Here is a 21,181-nt window from a genome sequence, read left to right as displayed (position 1 = left end):
TAGCAATACTGGAACCACAGACAGGCACTACAGACCCAGCTTTATCCAAGCTCTGGAAATTCAAACTCAGGCCGTCGCCTGAGTTTTGCCCATTGGCAGCCAATGTTTTACCCACTGAGCCACCTTCTTGGCCCCACCAAATTTCTCTCCTCTCAGCTACTTTGAAAGACACCCGTACAGCTTTCCCACCCTCAGGTTCCCAGGCAGGTGGCAATCCACCCCTCAGCCAATACACGTTCCTTCTTTGGTGCTAGTCATGAATTGCTATCTATAAAAAAATACACTTCCAAGTATTATCAAGGGTGATAATATAGATCCCTCAAAAAATCCATTTTCCAGGTGAAGTAGAAATTTCTAGTAAGATGCACCATGTTTATAGTTCCTGCACACCTGGCATTTGTGGTGGCAAGTGCCTTCCTGCCAGTTAGAAAATTAAGGAAAAGTATCTTTTCATCTACTTCATGGTCCTATCAAAATGCTAACTGGAGGGGTCCCTGTGCCTGGCATCCATCCTGTTTTAACAGGATGCCTTCTAGGGAGGAAGCTGTTGAAGATGGATGTGTTCTTAATAATATATTTTACATGTTTCATTAAGAACAAAGGAGGCAGAACCAAAATATGCAGGCAATGTATTATTAAGAGAAAAAGACTGCTATTGAATAGGTTTTGCCTGCCATCAAAACTCAAAAGCTGCCCTGGGATCCGCTGCACTGGGCTGACTTTTGACTGAGTGGTTATGGGTAAATGAACAGTCAGCAGTGAACGGAGTCAACAAAGTACAACTTGGGAAATGCAGGAGATTTATCTCAAAAGTTAAAAGCAGCTGTTTTCTTGATGGGACCAATTCCTCCTAAGGACTTTTGGGCTACCTCTACCTTAGATACATAATAGGTTTGAGACCAATCTGGGCTATATGAGGCCTTGTCTTAAAAAAATATTTTTTAAAATGCTGGGGAAGATCTCTTGATTTATACTTCAAGAGGGATAGGTAGTTCAACTTAGTGAACCTAAGCAAGCTCCTTCGGGTAGGGTTTTATTTTAGGCCCATGTATTGCACATGTTGAATGTCCTGTTTTTGTTTCTGTTGCTGTCATAAAGTACTCTGACAAAGCCAAATTTAGTGAGAAAGAGTTACAACTCCACTTTACAGTCCATCGTCATGGGGAAGTCAAGGCAGGGGCTTAAAGCAGCTCACACATCCACAGTCGGGAGCAGAAGAGAATGTACAAACTCATGCCCATCACTCAGCTCACACATCCACAGTGGGGAGCAGAAGAGAATGCACACACTTGTGTCCATGGCTCAGCTCACACATCCACGGTTGGAAGCAGAAGAAAATGCACACACTTGTGTCCATGGCTCAGCTCACACATCCACGGTTGGGAGCAGAAGAGAATGCACACACTTGTGCCCATGGCTCAGCTCACTTTTTCTACTCCTGTGCAGTCCAGAGCACAAATCCAGGGAACTGTGCCACCTTCAGGGTACTGCATCATGCCAGATCAATTAACACAATTGAGACGGTCCCCACAGACATGCTCCCTGGCCAACCTGATCTACACAGTCCCTCACTGAGTGTCTCTTTTCAGGGATTTTGGATTGGGTCAAACTGACCGTGACAGTGATGTACAGGCAGGAACATTTTGTCACAAGTCACCGAGTACAGAAACATTCAGGAACAGAGCCACCCTCATGACTTAATACCCAATACTTGATCTTCCAGGATAGTCTCCTTTCTACTCCCCTCTGTTCCAGGAGCCTGGTCTAGAAGAGATTCTTCAGTAGCTTCAGCCAGGAGTGAGCACTATCGACAGACCAAAGGCACATCACTGGGAGGAGTTGGGGTTCATTGTCTGAAGTGCACCTAAGGCCACTGCTTGAGACATCTCTTCTCCCGCCCCACTGATCCTAGCTCCTGTCAGCCATCACTTTTCCTGTGTCTTGTGACTCAGTAATCAGTCGATTCTGTACCTATTACCTACTTTCTGTGTGGTGCACCATGTCTTGGGGCATCCCTATATTTGACCACACCTGTGTTTTAAAAACCTATTATTAAAATTTGATTCTATCTTCCTTTGCCTCTGGCAGTCTTGACGGCCAAACCCTCTGGAGATTTCAGAGGATCCTGGTGGTAGCAAAGGCATGGTGGTGACACCTGGAGCTGGGGGTGGAAACGCAACCAATGTTCAGTGTGTCACAGGGCTGTCGCCAGTGAAGAAAACCCACTTTCCTGCATCTCCTGGCTGGGTTGATGAGGGACTGAGACGGGGAGTTCAGCAGAATGAGACAGCAGCACAGGAATGAGTGACATTTTCCCCTGACTGGAGCCATGGCTCCGTGGGTAAGGGTGTGCCACCAGGCTGGATAACCTAAGTTCAATGCCTCGAGCATAGTGGAAGGAGAGACCCAGCTGCTGCTAGCTTGTCTTCTAGCCACCTGTGCACTATGGTGTGTGTGCCCCCACACCAAAATAAAATAAAATAGAGAAGAGAGAAAGGAACTTTTCCTTAGGGCAATTCTAATGACGACATTTGCATTGTTCTCTGGAATCCTGCTGACTGCCTGCGGGGAAACATTTGTGGTGGTGCGGGTGCTTCTTCAGAACTCAAGCCGGTAGTTATTAATAGGAAAAGCAAGGTGGCATCTTCAGGCCTGGTGGAAGCTGTGTGGAAGAGGTACCCGTGTGTCTTCGCTGGTTTCCTAAATTTGCAAATCTGTTTATCTTAAATTTAGGTCAAATGTTTCATAGCTCGTATGCAATGGAAACCCAAGCACTATAAGCTTCTTTTTGAGACAGAGCCTTAACAGGTACCTCAATAGACTTCCCAGATAAATGACTCTGTGGTTCTCAGCCATAATGACAAGATACTGAAGCCTAGCCCACTTGAGAATTGGCAGCATGGGTGGCCACAACCAAGAAGCCTTTCAGGGCATCTGGAACATGCCCATCACTTAAAAAGACATTGGCCAGAGGGTTCTTACTTTTGGTGTTAATCACTTCTTCAACCCTCTATGGGTTTTGACCTAGAAGTTTGTCCACTCACAAAGAAAGATCTTGGACTCAGGAGATGATGGGCAATTTTAATTTAAACCTTGACATTAGCAGAATACCCAGTGTCTGGGTGATATGTCTGGTTTCTGGTGATAAAATAGCCGTGTTTACTTCATGGGCTTGCCCTGGAGAATGCATGAAGAAAATCTCAGCAGTGAAAGAAGTGTCTGTAGCCCACCTCTGTTTAGTTACGCAACCTGTCTACCAGTCCCAGTGACGCCCCGACAGGCAGTGCATATAGCTGACTTTTGCTAATGGTTGTACTGATGTCACTGCATCTGCCTGTGAGTGTACAGTCTGAGTGGCTGTGCATTAAATGAAATGAGCAGTTTTCTGGTGCTTTTCCAGCAGTATGTGAATGGTTCATACCTTTCCTCTGCTTCAGACATCTTTCTATTTCTACATGAGGAATCTCCAGCATTAACTGATCTCCCTATGGCAGTTAGGCACAGCCCTAGATGCTACCAGATATAAATAATAATCTGGAATATTTTTCACCCTCCAATCACGTGGGGAGAAAGTACAGAAGCTTAAAAACCAAAGAGAATTTGCATGGAGTGGGCTCATCTTTGACCTAGTACCGTGCCAGTTACTGTATTGGTTTCCATCTAACCATCAGAAAATCCGTGAATTAGATAATGCTATTACCTCGATTTTTACAATTGCTTGATCTAGGACTCAACATGGTTTCCCAAACAGCTAGAGGATCATAAGAGAGTATGACAGCTCCATAAAAATGGTCATTTTGGTTTGTACTCAAGTGCTGAAATACAGCTACTCTGTGTTAACTGTTCTCATTGCCAAAAGTTTGTAATTGATCTACAAGAGTGGTTCTCATAGTATGGGTTACGAGCCTTTTGGGGATTGCCTATCATATATTTACACTATGATTCATAACAGTAGGAAAATTAAGGTTATGAAGTAACAATGAAACACCTTTATGTTTAGTGTTGCAACAACATTAGGAACTGTATTAAAAGGTCACAGCATTGAGAAGGTCGGGAACTACCGACCTACAACCAAAAATGCACCATAACAGTGTAAAAACACATTAGAAACCATTTGGTAGAATAACTTTATACCTATTAAATATTGTTTAAAAACTAATCAGGGATTGACTTTTTGCATGATTCTTCATTGTATTTTTTAATTGTTAGGGTAGTCAACGGAAATCTTATTACATGGCTGGTTTCAGATTAAAACAATAGCCTGATTCTTCACAAGCAATAATGGGAGAGTAACCCGTTAGCCCCAACATTGATGAAATGGCAAGGTATCTAGATGAAGTATTTATATTGATAACTTGAGGAGTTGGTGATAATTGAGCACTTGCTACCTAATAGTTTTCTAAGAATTGTTTGATAGCTTCACAACAACCCTGGAGCATCACAGGGTGTTTGCTGTGTGGTGTAGGAGGTGCTTCTGTCTATGTGTTGCTTTCATTGGTTGAATAAAGAAACTGCCTTGGTCTTTTGATAGGGCAGAACTTAGGTGGGCAGAGTAGACAGAACTGAATGCTGGGAGGAAGAAAGCAGAGGGAGAGAGCCGCCATGGAGATGCAAGGTCAGACACGCTAAATCTTCCCGGTAAGCCACAACCTTGTGGTGAACACAGATTAACAGATATTGGTTAAATTAAAATGTAAGAATTAGCCAATATGAAGTTAGAACTAATGGTCCATGCAGAGATTTATTTAATACAATTTCTGTGTGATTATTTCGGGTGTAAGCTAGCTGGGCAGCCGGGACGAAAAGCAGGCTCTCTCTTTCTCAACAGCTGTGCATGCTTCATCCAATCAAGTTTCAAATATTGCTGCCAAGACCCACTTCTCCCACCATCCCCAGCTTCATGCTTTGTTGCAAGCTAGACCCATCAAGGCCAATGCTCTTGAATGCATTTGCATCAGAGCTCCTCCATGCATGTGTGAGACTAGAGAAGCTTCCTGGTTCCTTACCACCCAAGGAAAGATTGCAGACCCTGCCGTCTGACTTCCTAGCTTCAGGTCTGTATTCAGGATATTTTCCTAGGGGTCTGGGGATTGCTGCTTGGCCTTAGAGTGGAACCTTTCCCTGGCAAGTATCGCCTTTGACGGCCACTGACCTCTGCTCCTCGGATGAGTGAACACATTTGGCAAAGTGCATGAAAAACACTGATTAAATGGATTCTATCGCTTGGGTATTTCCTGGATGTCAGTGTGTTTATTTTGCAAAATGTGATTTAACTGGTATGAATTTCATAATAAGCCAGGGCCAGTAGGCAGAAAATACATTTTTTGCCAAAAGTTATTTTGATTAGATGTATGATAGGTCGTGTATTGTAGGAAAAGATGGTATAAATTCTCCAGGGCTGATTTGGCATTGAGTGGCTTCTGAAAAAAAAAAACAAAACTACTCATCATTTGATCATAGCTTTATAAACACTCTTCAGATGTCTATTGGTTTAGATAAACACAATTTAGTTTGGGGAAGACTGGACCACATGTCCCCTCCTATGCTGAATGTATTTGAGAGTATTCCAAAGGAGGGTTGTTTTTCAAAACACAAGATGCTATGAACTGAGAGAGAGAGAAACAAAGGTTACTGCACTGATGTGGAAATACAAAATAGCTGAGTCCCATTCGGGTATGTTGCATTAAACTCCGGCATCAAGGGGACATAGACAATGTGCTCTGCTCTTTATGGGTCATTCCACACAGTGGGAATGTTTGGCCCTCTCCATGGTAAGCTCTGGTATGTATGCACTGTCTCCATAGCAACCCGCCTGTTCGGATAACCATCCTTAAGGACCACATGAAGCATTACTGCTGAAGGAGATGGTTCTGCCACGCGTTTTCATTCGCAGTGGTTCTGTTTTTCTGTTTAATTTTCTCGTATCTGAGGTCTGCTTTCTTCATCTTATTTTAACCATCCCCTCTTCTTTATGAGGATGGAATAGAGAGCACATCTTCTTTGACTGTTATTTGTTGGTTTCAAAATGTGTGTGCCCCATGGATGAGTATTTTGTTGGTACTTCCCTAAGGAAGCACATTATGGTTCTAGGTCAAATGCTGACTTTTTCTTTTTATAATGGGGCCATGCTCATGGATTCTCATCACCATCTAGTGTCTATGACTCAAGTAGCTCTGGCTGTATTTTCCCCCATTTTCAAATCATTCACCCTAAGGTAATGCTGGTGTCGCCAAATAATGCAAATCCTGAATAAGACAAGTAAAAATCAGAATGTGTGTGTGTGTGTGTGTGTGTGTGTGTGTGTGTGTGTGTATGTTTCTATATACATATGTGCTACTGGGTATACAACTATGTATGCTGAGGCCAGAGGATAACCTTGAACAAGGAGGGAACCCTTTATTTTGTTTTTAAAGCCAATGCTTCTTGCTCATCTGGAACTCACTGAGTTGGCTGGACTCAGCAAGCCTGAGTCATCTGCCTGTCTCCACAGCCCCAAAACTGGTATTACAAGAGTGAGCCACCATTCCTGGCTTTCTTTTTTTTCTTTGTTCTTTCTTTCTTTGTCCTTTCTTTCTTTCTTCCTTTTTTTTTTTTCTGTGAACATTTGGGATAGAACACAGGTCCTATGTTTGAATGACAAGTATTTACCAACTGAGCAATTTCCCCAACCATAAACATCGTATTTTTAAAAATACTCTTTTAGTGGGGTATGGTAGCACAGGCCTTTAATTCCAGGACTCTGAAGGCAGAGGCAGATGGATCTCGGTGAGTGGTCTACACAGTGAGTTCCGGGCCAGCCAGTGCTACACAGTGAGACCTTATCTCCAACACCAAACCAAACAAAACAAAACCCGGAAATGCCATTTTATCTAATTGGTCTTCCAGGTGCTCTTAAATGTCTAAGCAATGGGATCATCTTTCCCTCTGCCTTATCTGTGTAAATCTGGCCGCTGTGAGGAAGCCTGGATTCCCACCTGGCTGGAAAGAAACTTCTCTTTCTCTTGCTTCGCTTCTCCAACGCACAACAACCAAGCTCACAGGTTAAGCATTTTCATAGAGCAAGCAAGAGTGTCGAAACAGCTGGTGTTAAAACGTATGTGTCTAAACAGACCTGGCAGGTTGTATTTACATAGTCATGCAGATATAGATGGATAGAGATATAGGCAACAATAACCGTAAGAAGAGAAGGCCATAAATTTGAAGGGTGTGGAAATGGGAGGCACTGGAATAAGGGAATGGAGGGAAGTGATGTAATTACATTTTAATTTTTTAAAATGTACGTGAAAATTAAATACCAGATTATACTATACCTTGCAGAATATAGACACTGGTGGTTAATAAAAACCTGTAAAATTCCTTTGAGAGATGTTTTCTCACTTAAATCTCTTTGCCTCTGAGGAAAACAAGCTGTAACTAGCAAGCTCTCAGGGCTCGGTGGGATTCTTGCTTCTTTTCTCACAGACAACAAGAGCACTGAGGAGGCAGACCCAGATTCTGCCCTAAGAATGCAGAGAATCTTGGTGGAAGTCTCAAAGGGCAAGGTGAAGCAGTGACCAGTGACCGGTGCCTTCCCAAGGCTGGAAGTGTCTGTCAGGACTAGCTGGAGGTCACACCGGTGCCTTCCCAAGGCTGGAAGTGTCTGTCAGGACTAGCTGGAGGACACACCTCTTCCGAGTGCTGGGGAGATGGAGAGAGAGAGTCAGAATCCAGCAAGAGAAGGTGACCTATGCGTGAGCCATAGCTGCATGACGTGCTGTAAGGGCACAGAGGGAAATCTGCTTTTGCCGACATGGGAGCAAAGAACAGAGGGAAAGACAGGGTTGTGAGCACAGGACGATTAGGACAGCTGTCGCCCACCTTCCCGGCAGAGACTGCGTGATGAGACCCACAGTGGGTGCCTGAAACTCTAATACTGCTCTGTTGATATGTTCATGCGCAATGGTGCTTTGGGGCTATTATGAAGTTAACATAAGGGGAACTACGTGATTAACTGCAGGTGGTTTTATACAGCTGAGACATGTCCACGGAGGGAATTGACACCTGGGGTGAATGGTGCAGGTTGGAGCAAAGCTAACATCACAAAAAACAAACTTGTGGGTAACTGGGCATGAGTAGAGTTCAACCAGTCCTGTGTGATCGTGTGCCATAGTATGCACTGTATGCCTCTCTCTCTGTGTGTGTGTGTGTGTGTGTGTGTGTGTGTGTGTGTGTGTGTGTGTGTGTATGTAAGATGCAGGTGTGTGTCAGAGCTATACCTTGGAGGTCATTTCTCTGTCACTATCCACCTTACATTTTGAGACAGGTTGCCTTACGGGGACCCGAGATTCCCCAGTTTGACTAGATTAGCTGGCAAGCCCTAGGGACCCTCCTGTCTCCCCACTAATATTGGGATCATAAGTGTGTATCGCCACACCGCCAGGTGGTACTGGGGATCAAACTCAGGTCCTGATGTTTGTGTGGAAGACTTTTGCTAACTGATCTATCTACCCAGTGCTGAGATATATCTTTAATATATTCATGAAAATATTGGTTCTGGGAGCCAGCAATTGGTGTCAGCAGGTAAAGGTACTTGCTACCAAACCTGGCAAGCTAAATTCAATCCCTAGGAACCACATAGTAGAAGGAAGGAATCAACTTCCTCAGACTGTTAACCGACTTCCACTTGTGCACTGTGGCATGAGTGTGCACAGGTACAGACACAAACAATAATAAATAGTATTTTTAATTTAATGAATTTTTAAAAAAACAACACTAAAATATATACCCTCCCAACCTAAACACTGGTTTGGGTACAATACTCTATACATATTTATGGAATAGGAAGTGGAACATAGCATCTAACTTGTTCAGTTAAAAAGACATGCTGACCTAGCTGATGCAGAGGACTGAGCAGAAAATTTGCATCGAGGAGTTGCTTTTCTCCAAGGCGGAAAAAGAAAACCACATCACAACCAAAAGTAATTATCTTTGTGTGATAAATTGCTTCCTTGTCCACCACACCGCAAAAGAGAGACTCACAAATTTGGCTTGTTTAGCAAATAACTTTTGGGGGCTCAACATTGAGTCAGTGAGGACATAATTGAGTAGAACGCCTCCCCTCAATATGACAAGATGGCCACAATTATAATGATGTGCATTGTTGGATAACGAGCTGATTGTGGGTACCATGAGTCACTCCGGGCTCGGTTCATTTACATGCGATAAAAATTACAGCCTAGTAGTGAAATAGAAGGAGCCAGCTTCCTTCATCTTTTTTCTTCAGTGAGTATGCTTTTGTGTCGATCCATTGAGACAGAAAGAACCTAACCAAGGCGCATAAAAACCCATCACAGAAGAAGTGATCTTAAGAAAGAAGATACTGATGAAAATCTTTGCCATCTGTAGCCTGGAAACACTATGGCATCCAGCTTGCTGGCAGACGGGGAACAACTTGCTTCTGTAGTCCCTTGCCAGGGCTGACACTTACCGGGTACTTATTGTGAGTGTAGGATTTGGGCCAAGTCTTTAACGTATCGATTTCTTTAATTCTTGTTAGACTGATGTGTTGATGTGCTCTCTGATTGTTAATTTCTATCTGCTAGTGAAGAAACTGCCACAAAAATCATTTAAACAGCTACCCAGAGATCTTCCTATAAACAACAGACTCAAGACTTGGACCCAGGCAATATGAACTGGGAACTTGCTCGCACACATCACTTCAGTGTGGCGGAAACTGGACCTATGCTTGTACATCCAGTGAGACCCAGGGGTCCTTCTGCTTCTAGTCCTGTCATCTCACGGCTCTGGAGTTAAAGACACATGCTAGCACAGATTCAGTTTTTAATATGTGTTCTGAGGAGATGACCCCAAGTCTTTACCCTTATGGGCCCACTGAGCCATCCGTCTGGTCCAGGAACTAACATGGATGTACAGAGTCAGTACTTTCCCAAGTCTTCCTAATTTTCCAATAAGAATCATCTTGCTTCCACAGTGTCCTAACCTTTAAAGAAGATATATGGACTTTCTTTTTCTTCAAAGTTGGAATCAAAATATCCAAATTTTATATAAACTTTATAACCTCTCAGGTAGAATGGAAGTGTTTTCCTCACAGTCATCAATTCTTTAGACCCATAGCTGATGTTCATACTCATCCTTGATGAAGTAGACTGAGAAAAGGCGAGGAACAAGGTCAGATCCAATGGGGACTTTATCTGAAGTTATAGGACTGTGTACGAAATTGTCAGATCTCCACCTTAGAGAAACAGACACTGTAACACGCAGGGGAAGGAATCACCGGTACCTACCATTATCAGTAATCAGTAGTTATTGTGCATCTACTACAGACAGAGAGTACTGTGTGATTCCAGGAAACACACACACTGTACACACACAGAGACAGACACATACACACCACACACATACACACAGATACACCACACACACACCACACACACACACAGACCCATACACATTACACACACACAGAGAGACACCCACCACACACACACACACAGGCACACCATATACACACACATACACATACCACACAAAGACACATACACACCACACACACACAAGCACACCACACACATACACACAAATACACCACACACACACATACCACACACAGACATACCCACCACACACACAGACACAGGCACTCAACATGCGCACACAGACATACCCACCACACACACAGACACATACACACACACACAGAGAGAAATACCCATCACACAGAAACAGACACATACATATATCACACACACACAGTCATATACAGGTACACACACACAAAATACACACACACACATACACACACAAAACCATGCACATCTTCTTTTCAAGAGTTTTACAATATTATTGAATAACAAAATAATGGAACAAAACCTTGAGGAATACTATTTGTTGCTGATCACTGGCAGTATGACCTGAAACTGTAGACATTGATGTAAACAGGGTTTCTCTGCCTTCCTCGCAACTGTACTGTGAACATGTGGCCTCAGAGCCAAGGGAGGTTTTCGCTTCAGTCTTATCATCCTTGTGATTTTCTGACCTCCAGAAGTCAACCTCCTTCAAATATTGTTTGGCTTTGAATTGAAGGCTCAAGAAGGTGTCACTTGAGACCCGTGCCACCATTGAGACAAACCTCAGTATCTCTGACTTGCCGATCCATCTTCTAGCACTTGGGGTCTTTGCAAAGCAAATCCATATTCTCATCTTCATGCCATCATCTCAAATTCTGGGTTATGATTCTTTGTCTAGAGTATGCTTATCTTTCTTATAAAGATAGAATTCTTTTAAAAAGATATTTGTGAGTTCCTTCCTAAGCCCTCCTTTTAGTTTTCTGAACACATTTCAATGTCTTTTATAAATGGTGGTGACAAGAACTGAGCATAATATTTAACCATCCCAGAAAAAAATGTACCTCAGCTTCTTTTAGAAAATATTCTTCCGTTAATGAATTCTCAGGTCTCATTATCTGTTTTGTTCAGAACAAAATGCAGTTGGCTGATATAATCCTCCAAACACCCGGACATTTTATGTGCTGCTATGAAGCTGTGTCTTTCCCATCCTAGTTTGAAGACGCTGCATTGAGGCCCCAAATCAGCATCCTTAAACTTATAAATTATCCCTTTAAATTTTATCTTGTTTTATATGGCCCGGTCTTCAACCTATAAAATGATTTTGATCACTGCATCTGGTCCAAAAGGAACTCAAGGAATACGAGAAATAAAAGAACAAATTATGCACAGCTGAAAATGAGATCAGAATTTTAACATTCCCTGAAAGACACAAGTATTACAAAACAGAGAAACAATCCTCCCAGGTCACTGTCCCTAATTTGTAGGTTTTCCTGGCAAACAAATTTGTTTCGGCCTTGAGGAGAGAATGGTGATGCTGCAACCGTTAATACCGATTTCAGCGCGGCCTTCCCAGCATTTATTATAAAGGATAAATAAGGCATTTATGAATGTGGCTGGTGTGAGAGAAGCATTCGGGGCTGTGCACTGGCTGCTTGGCTAGCTCTTCTCTACTCTGCTTTGGTTCCTGGGCTATCCTCAGATAGCCTGATGTAAAGCCGTAGTTTGGAGCAGGTACAAGCATCTTTGAGAAAGAGGGAGCGGCTCCTTCTGCTTTCCTTCCCCCAAGAGTCAAAGAGATAATAAAAAGTGTTGACTAGCACATATCCAAAAGTATCTGAGAATTGGGCTTCACTTAATGTAATGCTTTCAGGTATTATTTATGATACTAAAATTTGTTTTGCTGAAATTGTTTTTATATCAATACCAAGCTGCTTTTATAACTGTAACTCTAGAGTAGAGTTTGAAGTCAGGGATTGTGATGCCTCCAGAAGTTCCTTTCTTGTACAGGATTATTTTGGCTATCCTAGGTTTTTTGTTTTTCCATATGAAGTTGAGTATTGTTCTTTCAAAGTCTGCAAAGAATTGTTTTGGGATTTTGATGGGGACTGCATTGAATCTGTGGGTTGCTTTTGGTAAACAGCTTAGTATTAGCATAAAAGCAGACAGGTGGATCGATGGAATTGAATCAAAGACTCTGATATTAATTTACACACCTATGAACACCTGATTTTTGACAAAGAAACTAAAATTATATGATGGAAAAATGAAAGCATCTTCAACAAGTGGTATTGGCATAACTGGATATCAACATGTAGGAGAATGAAAATAGATCCATATCTATCCCTATACACAAAATTCAAGTCCAAATGGATCAAATACTGCCACATAAATCCAGCCACACTGAACCTCATAGAAGAGAAAGTAGGAAGTACACTTGAAGGCATAGGCACAGAAAATCGCTTCCTAAATATAACACCAGTAGTATAGACACTGAGAGCAACAATTAATAAATGGGGCCTCCTGAAACTGAGAAGCTTCTGTAAGGCAAAGAACACAGTCAATAAGACAAAGTGGCAGCCTCCTGAATGGGAAAAGGTCTTCACCAACTCCACGTCAGACAGAGGACTGATCTCCAAAATATATAAAGAACTCAAGAAATTAGACACTAAAATACCAAGTAATTCTATTTTTAAAAAATGGGGTACAGATATAAACAGGGAACTCTCAACAGAAGAATCTCAAATGGCCAAAAGACACTTAAGGAACTGGTCAACATCCTTAGCCACCAAAGAAATGCAAATACAAACAACTCTGAGATATCATCTTACACAAGTCAGAATGGCTAAGATAAAAAAACAGTGATGACAACTTATGCTGGAGAGAATGTGGAGTAAGGAGAACTTCTCCATTGCTAGTGGGAATCCAGCTTATGCATTCACTTTGGAAATCAGTATAGCAGCTTCTCAGAAAACTGGGAATCAATTTACCTCAAGACCCACCAATACCACTCTTGGGCATATACCCAAAGAATGCACACGCATACTCAAGGGCATTTGTTCAACCATGCTCATAGCAGCATTATTCATAATAGCCAGAACCTGAAAACAGCCTCGATGCCCCTCAAACAAAGAATGGATAAAGAAAGTGTGATACATTTACACAATGGCATACTCTTCAGTGGTCAAAAAAGCATTGACATGCTGAGGCAGTGACCTCCGCAGTAGCTGGTACAAGGGAGAGACTGCCCAGGGAACAGGCCCAAGCCAGAGGCCTTTGTGGAACCAAGTACAAGTCAGGGACCTCTGAGGGAACAGGCCCAAGACAGCAACCTCCACAGGAGCAACTGTCCAGGGATCTGGCCCTATCCAGTGACCTCCACTGGAGCAGATACAAGGGAGCCACAGCTGACGGAGCGGGCTTGAGCCACAGACGTCTGCGGGTTTGGGCACAAGACAGGGACCTCTGAGGGAGCAGGTGCAAGCCAAAGACCGCTGCAGGACTGGGCCCAAACCAGGGACCTTGCAAGAGCAGGCCCAAGTCAGGGGACATCTACAGGAACAGGCCTGCTCCAGTGACATCCGTCAGAGCAGGCCCAAGACTTTGACCTTTGCTGGAGTAGCCCCAAGCAAGCAACCTTTATGAGCAGGCCCTGAAAGAACCCTGGTATTGCAGAGTGATGCCTGGGAGCACTGAGCGACCTCCAGGAAGACAGATTAACTTCCAGAGTGATTGGAATTGTGACCCTGACTGCACCATGAATAGCAAACATCTGAGCCTTGGATTCAGTGGCACCTGGAAGATTGATTACCAGAGGCACAGCCCCAACTACACCAATCAGAGGAAAAGATAGATAGACAAGGTAAGAACCTGGTCAACACCACAAAGAGCAACACGACACCAATAAAAATTAGTGGCTCTACAACAGTGAGTCATTAACAACCAAATATAGATAAAACAGAAAAAAATGACATAAAAATAACTTTAGGAGAATGTTTGAGGCCCTTAAAGAGGAAATAAAAATTTCTCTCAAAGAAATGGAGGAAAAGAAAAACAGAAAATTAGAAGAAATCAATGAATCCCTTAAAGAAAATTAAGAAAAAGGAATAAAATATGGAAGAAACTATTCAAACAGAAATAGAGACAATAAAGGAAACACAAACTGAGGGAATCATAGAAATGGAAATTATGAGAAAAAGATCAGGAACCACAAATGCAAACATAAACAGCAGAATACAAGAGATGGAAGAGAGAATCTCAAGTGCTGGAGGCACAATAGAGGAAATAGACTCATCAGTCAAAGAAAACATTAAATCTAACAAAAGCTTAACACAAAATATGGGACACCATTAAAAGACCAAACCTAAGAATAAAAGGGATAAAAGAAGGAGAAGTCCAACTCAAAAGCACAGAACATATATTCAACAAAATCGTAGAAGAAAACTTTCCCAACCGAAAGAAAGATATGCATATGAAGATACAAGAAGCTTACAGAACATCAAATAGACTGGATCAAAAAAAAGATCCTATTGCCACATAATAATTAAAACACTAAACATACAGAAGAGATGGAGGAACAATACTATGGGCAAAGGGGTCAAGACCATGATGGGAATATCCACAGAAACAGCTGACCTGAGTTAGTGGGAGCTCACTGACTCCAGACTGAATTTATCCCTATTTCTTTAATTGGCTTTTTAGAGCCCATTGTTTTTGGAGGGATACCTTGCTTACCTAAACAAAGGGGGGGAGGACTTGGTCCTGCCTCAAGGTGATATGTTAGATTTTATTGACTCCCCACTGGAAGCCTTATAGGAGTAGATGGTGAGGGAGGAAGGAAGGGGGAGTGGGAGGAGGGGAGGGGTAGAACTGGGATAGTTACATAAAATGAGAAAAGATCATTTTTTAAAAATAAATAATTTTTAAAAGTTGAAATTGATGAGGTCTAGAAGATCAAAGTATGAGTCATGCAGATTTTACTTCTGTTTGTATTCATTAAAACCCAGCCAGTTCCCTCCAGCACCACTGTTTCCAGGCATGTACCATGAACAACATAGAAGCATTCTGCATTTTAGGCATGGTTGCCATGGGGCTTGACTCTGTCCCATGTCTCTGGGAATTTCATTCTTTTGATCCACTGATCTCTTTCATTGCCGTTCTGCACTATCAAAGTTATCAGAATGAGAAGGACCGGGGAGATTGCACAATAATTAAGGCCGCACTTGCTACTCTTCTAGAGGACCTGCATGGTGGCTCACAACCACCTGCAACTCCACTTCTGGGGGATCTAACACCCTCTTCTGCCTCTTCAGGCCAGAGGATGTATGTGGTGCACAGGCATACATGCAGGCAAACACCTTAAACATAAAATAAAATAAATATATCTGTATTTTCACAGTATTACATTGATAGGTGGGACCAGCACTCCTGTATGTTGTTACTACCAGAAGTGTCTGATGTTTGCAGTGCCCTTTGTTGTTGTTGTTTTTAATGCCTCTTTAATCCTTTTGCTAAGTTCTGAGAGTGGTATAATTAATATTTTTATGATATGCGCACTGAATTTATAAAATCATTTGATGGCATCATTTAAGACATTTGATGCTATTGACTGAGAAAATGGCCAGTCTCAGAGTAATAATCAGTCTTTATCTAGGCGTATAGTCCTTCCGTCAAGCTCTTATATGATCTTTAGATATAGTACTTTTTAAAAGTTTGCTATTTGATTTATGCCTTTCAAAATATATTCTGATTATTGGTGCTAGTATTTTAAAAATAAACTGGTTTTGCAGGACTGATTCTTGGGCTGTCTGTGACCAAGCGTCCCCTCAATCCTTCAGAATTGCTTTCTAGGCAACCATGTTGCTTATAAATCATCAAACATGTGTTTCCTTTCCCATCATACTCACTTTTTCTTACATGACTGAATTGGCTGTCTAGGAAATTGATAATTTCGAATGTTGGGTATAAAAGCCCTCCTTGTCCTTGCCTTGTCATTAATAGGACTATATGTAAACGTCACCAGCTTAACAAATATTTAGGTCTGCCTCCTATATGCCATACATTGCTACAATATTGAAAAGAAAGACAGAAAAAAAAATCCCTGTCCTCATTAAATTTACTAGATGGTTAGAAAAATGTGTAAAACTTATAGGAATCTGGTGATAATGCCCAGTAGAGAGAAAAGTTAGTGAGGAAAGAGGACAGTTCATCATAGAAGCAGAATGAGTTAACTGGAAATAAAACAGGCCTGGAGTGTTCTTCCGAGAGTGTGGTGTTTGAGTCAAGACATGAAAGAGTTGAGCCCCAAGGATGGAACAAGTCCAAAGGCTTGGACACACATGTGGGTACCAGACATGACTGGGGAGTCACCAGGAAGTCAGTGATTTGATCGAAGTACGTGATGAGCAGAGATGCATCTGTCAAAGAGATGATGAAGGCAAGATGTTGGCTCCACTCTTCCCTATGATGAGAAACTGCCAGGAGATGTTTGAGCAGGGTCAAATGGAGACTCTTCGCCAAAATGATTGGTCTATGTGCTAAGAGAAAAACAAGCTGCTGTGTTAGGAGTAATGGGTGGAGCGGGAAGAGCTGAGTAGTGGGGGGGGCACAGAGGAGACCAGTTAACAGCCTCACACTTGCAGAGCTGCTGACGTGGGGCCTGTATAGAATAGAGAAGCCTTGGAGAAATGGAGAACATTGGCCAGGATAATTAGAACGACGGACTGTTTCACTTACTGAAACTAAGAAAACTGGGAGAAGAAATAAAGTTTGGGGATGAAAGACTCCCGGGGGCGTCTTCCCTTGGGAGAGACCCCGTGCCCAAAGATCAGTCGAAAACACGCAGCCGGATGCAAATAGCAAGAGGTTTATTGGATACACAGGTACCTGGGGCTGCAAAGTCTCTCAGAGGACTTGCGCGCCCGCAGGTTGGGGGTGAGGGGTTTTTATAGGAGAGCAAAAAGCGAGGTTTACAGAAGCAAGATGCAGGGTGGTAAATTCTTAACCTAGATAACAATGAGGGGCCTACTCAGCGGTTTACTGTTTCTCTTATCCTGCCTCCCCCTTTCCTGGCTGGCGACCAGATGTCTGATTGCACAGCCCCTGACTCGTGACGAGCCCCGCTTTATACGTGACTCAGGCCTCGCAATCCTCTCTCTCTTTGTTTCTATGACCAATTCATAAATCTCCTGTCTTGCAGTCAGATAAGGCTGTCCTCAGGTATCTTTGCTCAGCATTCCGGAAGCACTGAATTCCGGAGGCCTTTAATGGAGCTTGTTATCTGCTCAGCATTCCGGAGGCTCTGAACTCCGGAGGCCCTTAATTAAGCTTGCTGTCTGAAAACCTTTGCAGAACGGCATAACTGTGGTTAAAACGCATTGGGGTCCTTCAGGGAAAAGATAATAGTCAGATTAGGGTGCCATATTTGAGGTGCCAAGTTGAGAAATAAACTTGTTTTGCAGGACTGATTCTTGGGCTGTCTGTGATGAAGGGTCCTAGATTCTGAAAAGAAAAAAAAAATCTCAATTGGGCATCATATTTCGCAGATTTTTTTTTTTAGTAGAAACCTAGTAGATCCACTTTTTAAAGAATCAATGATTTCAGAAAAAGCAAATGGCAGGATTGTTTGAAGTGTAGATCCATGTGTCGATCCTAATTTTGAAGGGGAAGGAGATGAGAAGAGAGAACCAGTGTTGACCTGCAAGAAGAGAGGAGTGAGAGAGAAAACAGGGAGTGTGGCACTCAGGAAAGCAAACAAAGAGAGGACTTCCGAGAGTCATCCGTTCCTACCTTACTCATTGGAGGCTGCTGTGACAAATGTCCATGGACTACATGGATTATAAACAAGAGCCGTGTGTTTATTGTGGTTTCATCGGCTGGGAAGCAGTATTTGGGGTCTGGTATGGCCAGCTTCTGATGAACTCCTGATTTCTCTTAGAATCCTTACATGGAAGAAGGCAGGAAATTGCCCCTGGGTCTGTTATTTAAAGGTAGGAATTTTACTCACATGGACACCATCCCCCTAACTCAATTACTCCCTTCCCAAAGCCTTACCTTTTAGTACCATCACACTAGGGACCAGGAATTCAGAGAATTTGGGGGTGATAAGTTCAGTCTGGTTTAATGATGAATGCTACCAATAGGCCTGCTGTGTCTTAGTTAACGCCATCACTGTAACAGAATATCTGGAGCCCGGCAATGTATAAAAAAAAAGTTCCCTTTGGGCCTTAAAGTTTGAGAGGCCGAAGAGTTTGAAGATGGGGCCCCAACACCTGTTTAGTGTCCATAGGTCCATTGCAAAGTCAACACAAGGCAGAAAACAGACAGCAATCAGTCATATGTGAAGGAGTAGACCATGGCAAGCTGACGTAAAATAACTCACTCGTGTGATAATTCAGTCTCATTGGAAGTTCATTTGAAAGCTCACAAAGGTTGACCCACCATGATCCAATCGTCAGTAGGGCTTTCCCCTTCTGCTATCACATTGAGCAGTTAAGTTTCAGTGTGAGTTTTACTGAGACACTCTGACATTCAACCCACCATGGTCCAGTAAACAAGAAAAAGAAAATGTGTCTTAAGTTAAAAGGTATGGGGACATTGTGAGGTCTACAAGATCAGTTTCAATAGGAAGGAAGGGCAGAGCCTCCTTTTCTTAATTTATGTAACTTTAAATTCAATTCCGATTCTTCCAAAAAGAAAGAAAGAAACAAACAAACTCACTAACTAACTAACTAACTAACTAACTAACTTGGGGCTCTATCTTAGCCAGTCATTAAGTCTGGTGTCATATTTTTACCAGTTTCAATGTTTAATTGTTAACATGGTGTTGTTGTTGGAGGTTGTTCATTTCCTGGCCACACAGACTCCTGAAATAATCACACAGAAATTATATTATTTGTAATACTGTTTGGCCAATAGCTTAAGCATATTACTGGCTAACTCTTATATCTTAAACTAACCCATCTCCATTAATTTGTGTATCATGTGGCCGTGGCTTACTGGGTAAAGTTCTATCCCTGGAGTCTGTCTCTGGCAGGGCTACACCGTTTCTCCCCACTCCGCCTTCTTTCTTCCAGCATTCAGTTTAGTTTTCCCCACCTAGCTCTCTATTCTGCCCTATCACAGGCCAAACCAGCTTCTTTATTCATTAACCAACAAAACAACACATAGGAAGAGGGGCTTTCCTCACCAACATGGCATGGCTCCTTCTTCTAACTTTGTTTTCTTATGACTAAAGTCCAGCAGGCTAAGGTAATATCTGAGTTTGTCAGAAATAATCCCCACTCCTGAGTTTTTATTTAGCTGAATATAAAATTACCGAAGGTCTATTCTCTCTTAGCATATGGAAAGCATAATATTCCTCCTCATTACCATGCTTGTTAACAACTTACTTTCAATCAAAATGTTATTTCTCTGTCATTAGATCCACAGAATCCCCCTTGGCTTTGTAAATCTGGGTTTCGCTCTATGTGTGAGTGTGGGTTTGTTTCTGTTTGCTGCATCCCGCTCGACATGTGGTGTGTTTGTTTTGTTTTCTTCTGAAAAGTTCCCAGCCAACTCCCCTTAAAATATCTTGTCCCTGACAATCTGTTAATTCTTTCCTCAGACTGGAAATACTGTCGAGCATGTGCTGGGACCTCTGTGTTTCCCCCCTGTTGTGTCCATCTTCTTCTGCTTTAATCTTTTGTTTTTGTCTTTGCTGCATTCCCTATATATTCTGTGATGCTGTAACTTAATTCTTCTGGAGGTTTCTTAAATATTGTTTTGGATTTAATTATTTTGTTTGCATGAGTGTTTTTTAAATTTATTGATTTTTATTGATTTTTATTGAGCTCTACATTTTTATCTGCTCCCCTCCATGCCTCTCCCCTCCCCTTCATCCATCCCTCCCCCAAGGTTGCCATGCTTCCAATTTACTCAGGAGATCTTGTCTTTTTCTACTTTCTACTTCTCATGTAGATTAGATCTATGTATGTTTCTCTTAGGGTCCTCATTGTTGTCTAGATTCTCTTGGATTGTGATTTGTGGACTGGTTTTCTTTGCTTTATGTTTAAAAACCACTTATGAATGAGTACATGTGATAATTGTCTTTCTGTGTCTGGGTTACCTCACTCAAAATGATGTTTTCTAGCTCCATCCATTTTCCTGCAAAATTCAAGATGTCATTTTTTTCTGCTGTGTAGTAAGTACTCCATTGTGTGACTGTACCACATTTTTCTTATCTATTCTTTGGTCAAGGGGCATTTAGGTTGTTTCCAGGTTCTGGCATGAGTATTTTGACTGCATGTGAATATGTGTACCATGTGTGTGCAGTGCCTAAAGGAGCCAGAGGGGGGTATCAGGTCTCATGGAACTGGAAATACAGGCTGTTTACAAGTCCCCTAGTGGGTACTGGGAATTGATCTGGGTCCTCTGCAAGAGACGGGTTAATGATCCTAACCACTGGGCCACTCTCCAGCTCCTGGGTGTTCTTTGAAGAGAGCATTCCAATGTTTTGGGTTTTCCATTTCTGAAACCTTGTATCTAATATTGTTTCCTTCCAGTTACCTTTATGATAACCTTTCACACCTTGTATTTTCTGTGTTTCTTCAGCCAGCTGGTTCCCAAGTAGCTGAAATGAGAAAAAGGCAGCAATCCCAAAATGAAGGAACACAGGCTGTGTCTCCAGCACCCGGAAACCAGAGGCCCAACAACACCTGCTGCTTCTGCTGGTGCTGCTGCTGCAGCTGCTCCTGGTAGGTCACCTAAAATGTCTAAACTTGGAGCCAAACAATATGATTTTGTTGCAGTTTAACCCTTGATGCGCTGCATGATATGTTTATTCTTTTTCCCCTATCAAA

At 42.3% G+C, this 21,181-nt stretch overlaps 1 protein-coding gene across 3 annotated transcripts in view; it reads left to right on the top strand.

Moving 5' to 3' along the window:
• Positions 1–21,181, top strand: part of Rgs17 (regulator of G protein signaling 17) — a 94,336-nt gene that overhangs the window by 43,725 nt on the left and 29,430 nt on the right. For 2 of the 3 annotated variants that reach the window (XM_048419981.3, XM_087912056.1), the window contains exon 2: positions 20,934–21,076. In XM_048419981.3, the coding sequence (XP_048275938.1) occupies positions 20,958–21,076 (119 nt within the window). In that variant the 5' untranslated portion in view covers positions 20,934–20,957. The remainder of the gene's footprint in view (positions 1–20,933; positions 21,077–21,181) is intronic. The other variant, XM_085687979.2, reaches the window with a different exon arrangement.

The sequence above is a fragment of the Myodes glareolus genome, chromosome 1 (assembly GCF_982192425.1).
Source record: "Myodes glareolus chromosome 1, mMyoGla1.1, whole genome shotgun sequence".
Taxonomy (NCBI): domain Eukaryota; kingdom Metazoa; phylum Chordata; class Mammalia; order Rodentia; family Cricetidae; genus Myodes; species Myodes glareolus.
This window is presented reverse-complemented; position numbering and strand designations above follow the sequence as displayed.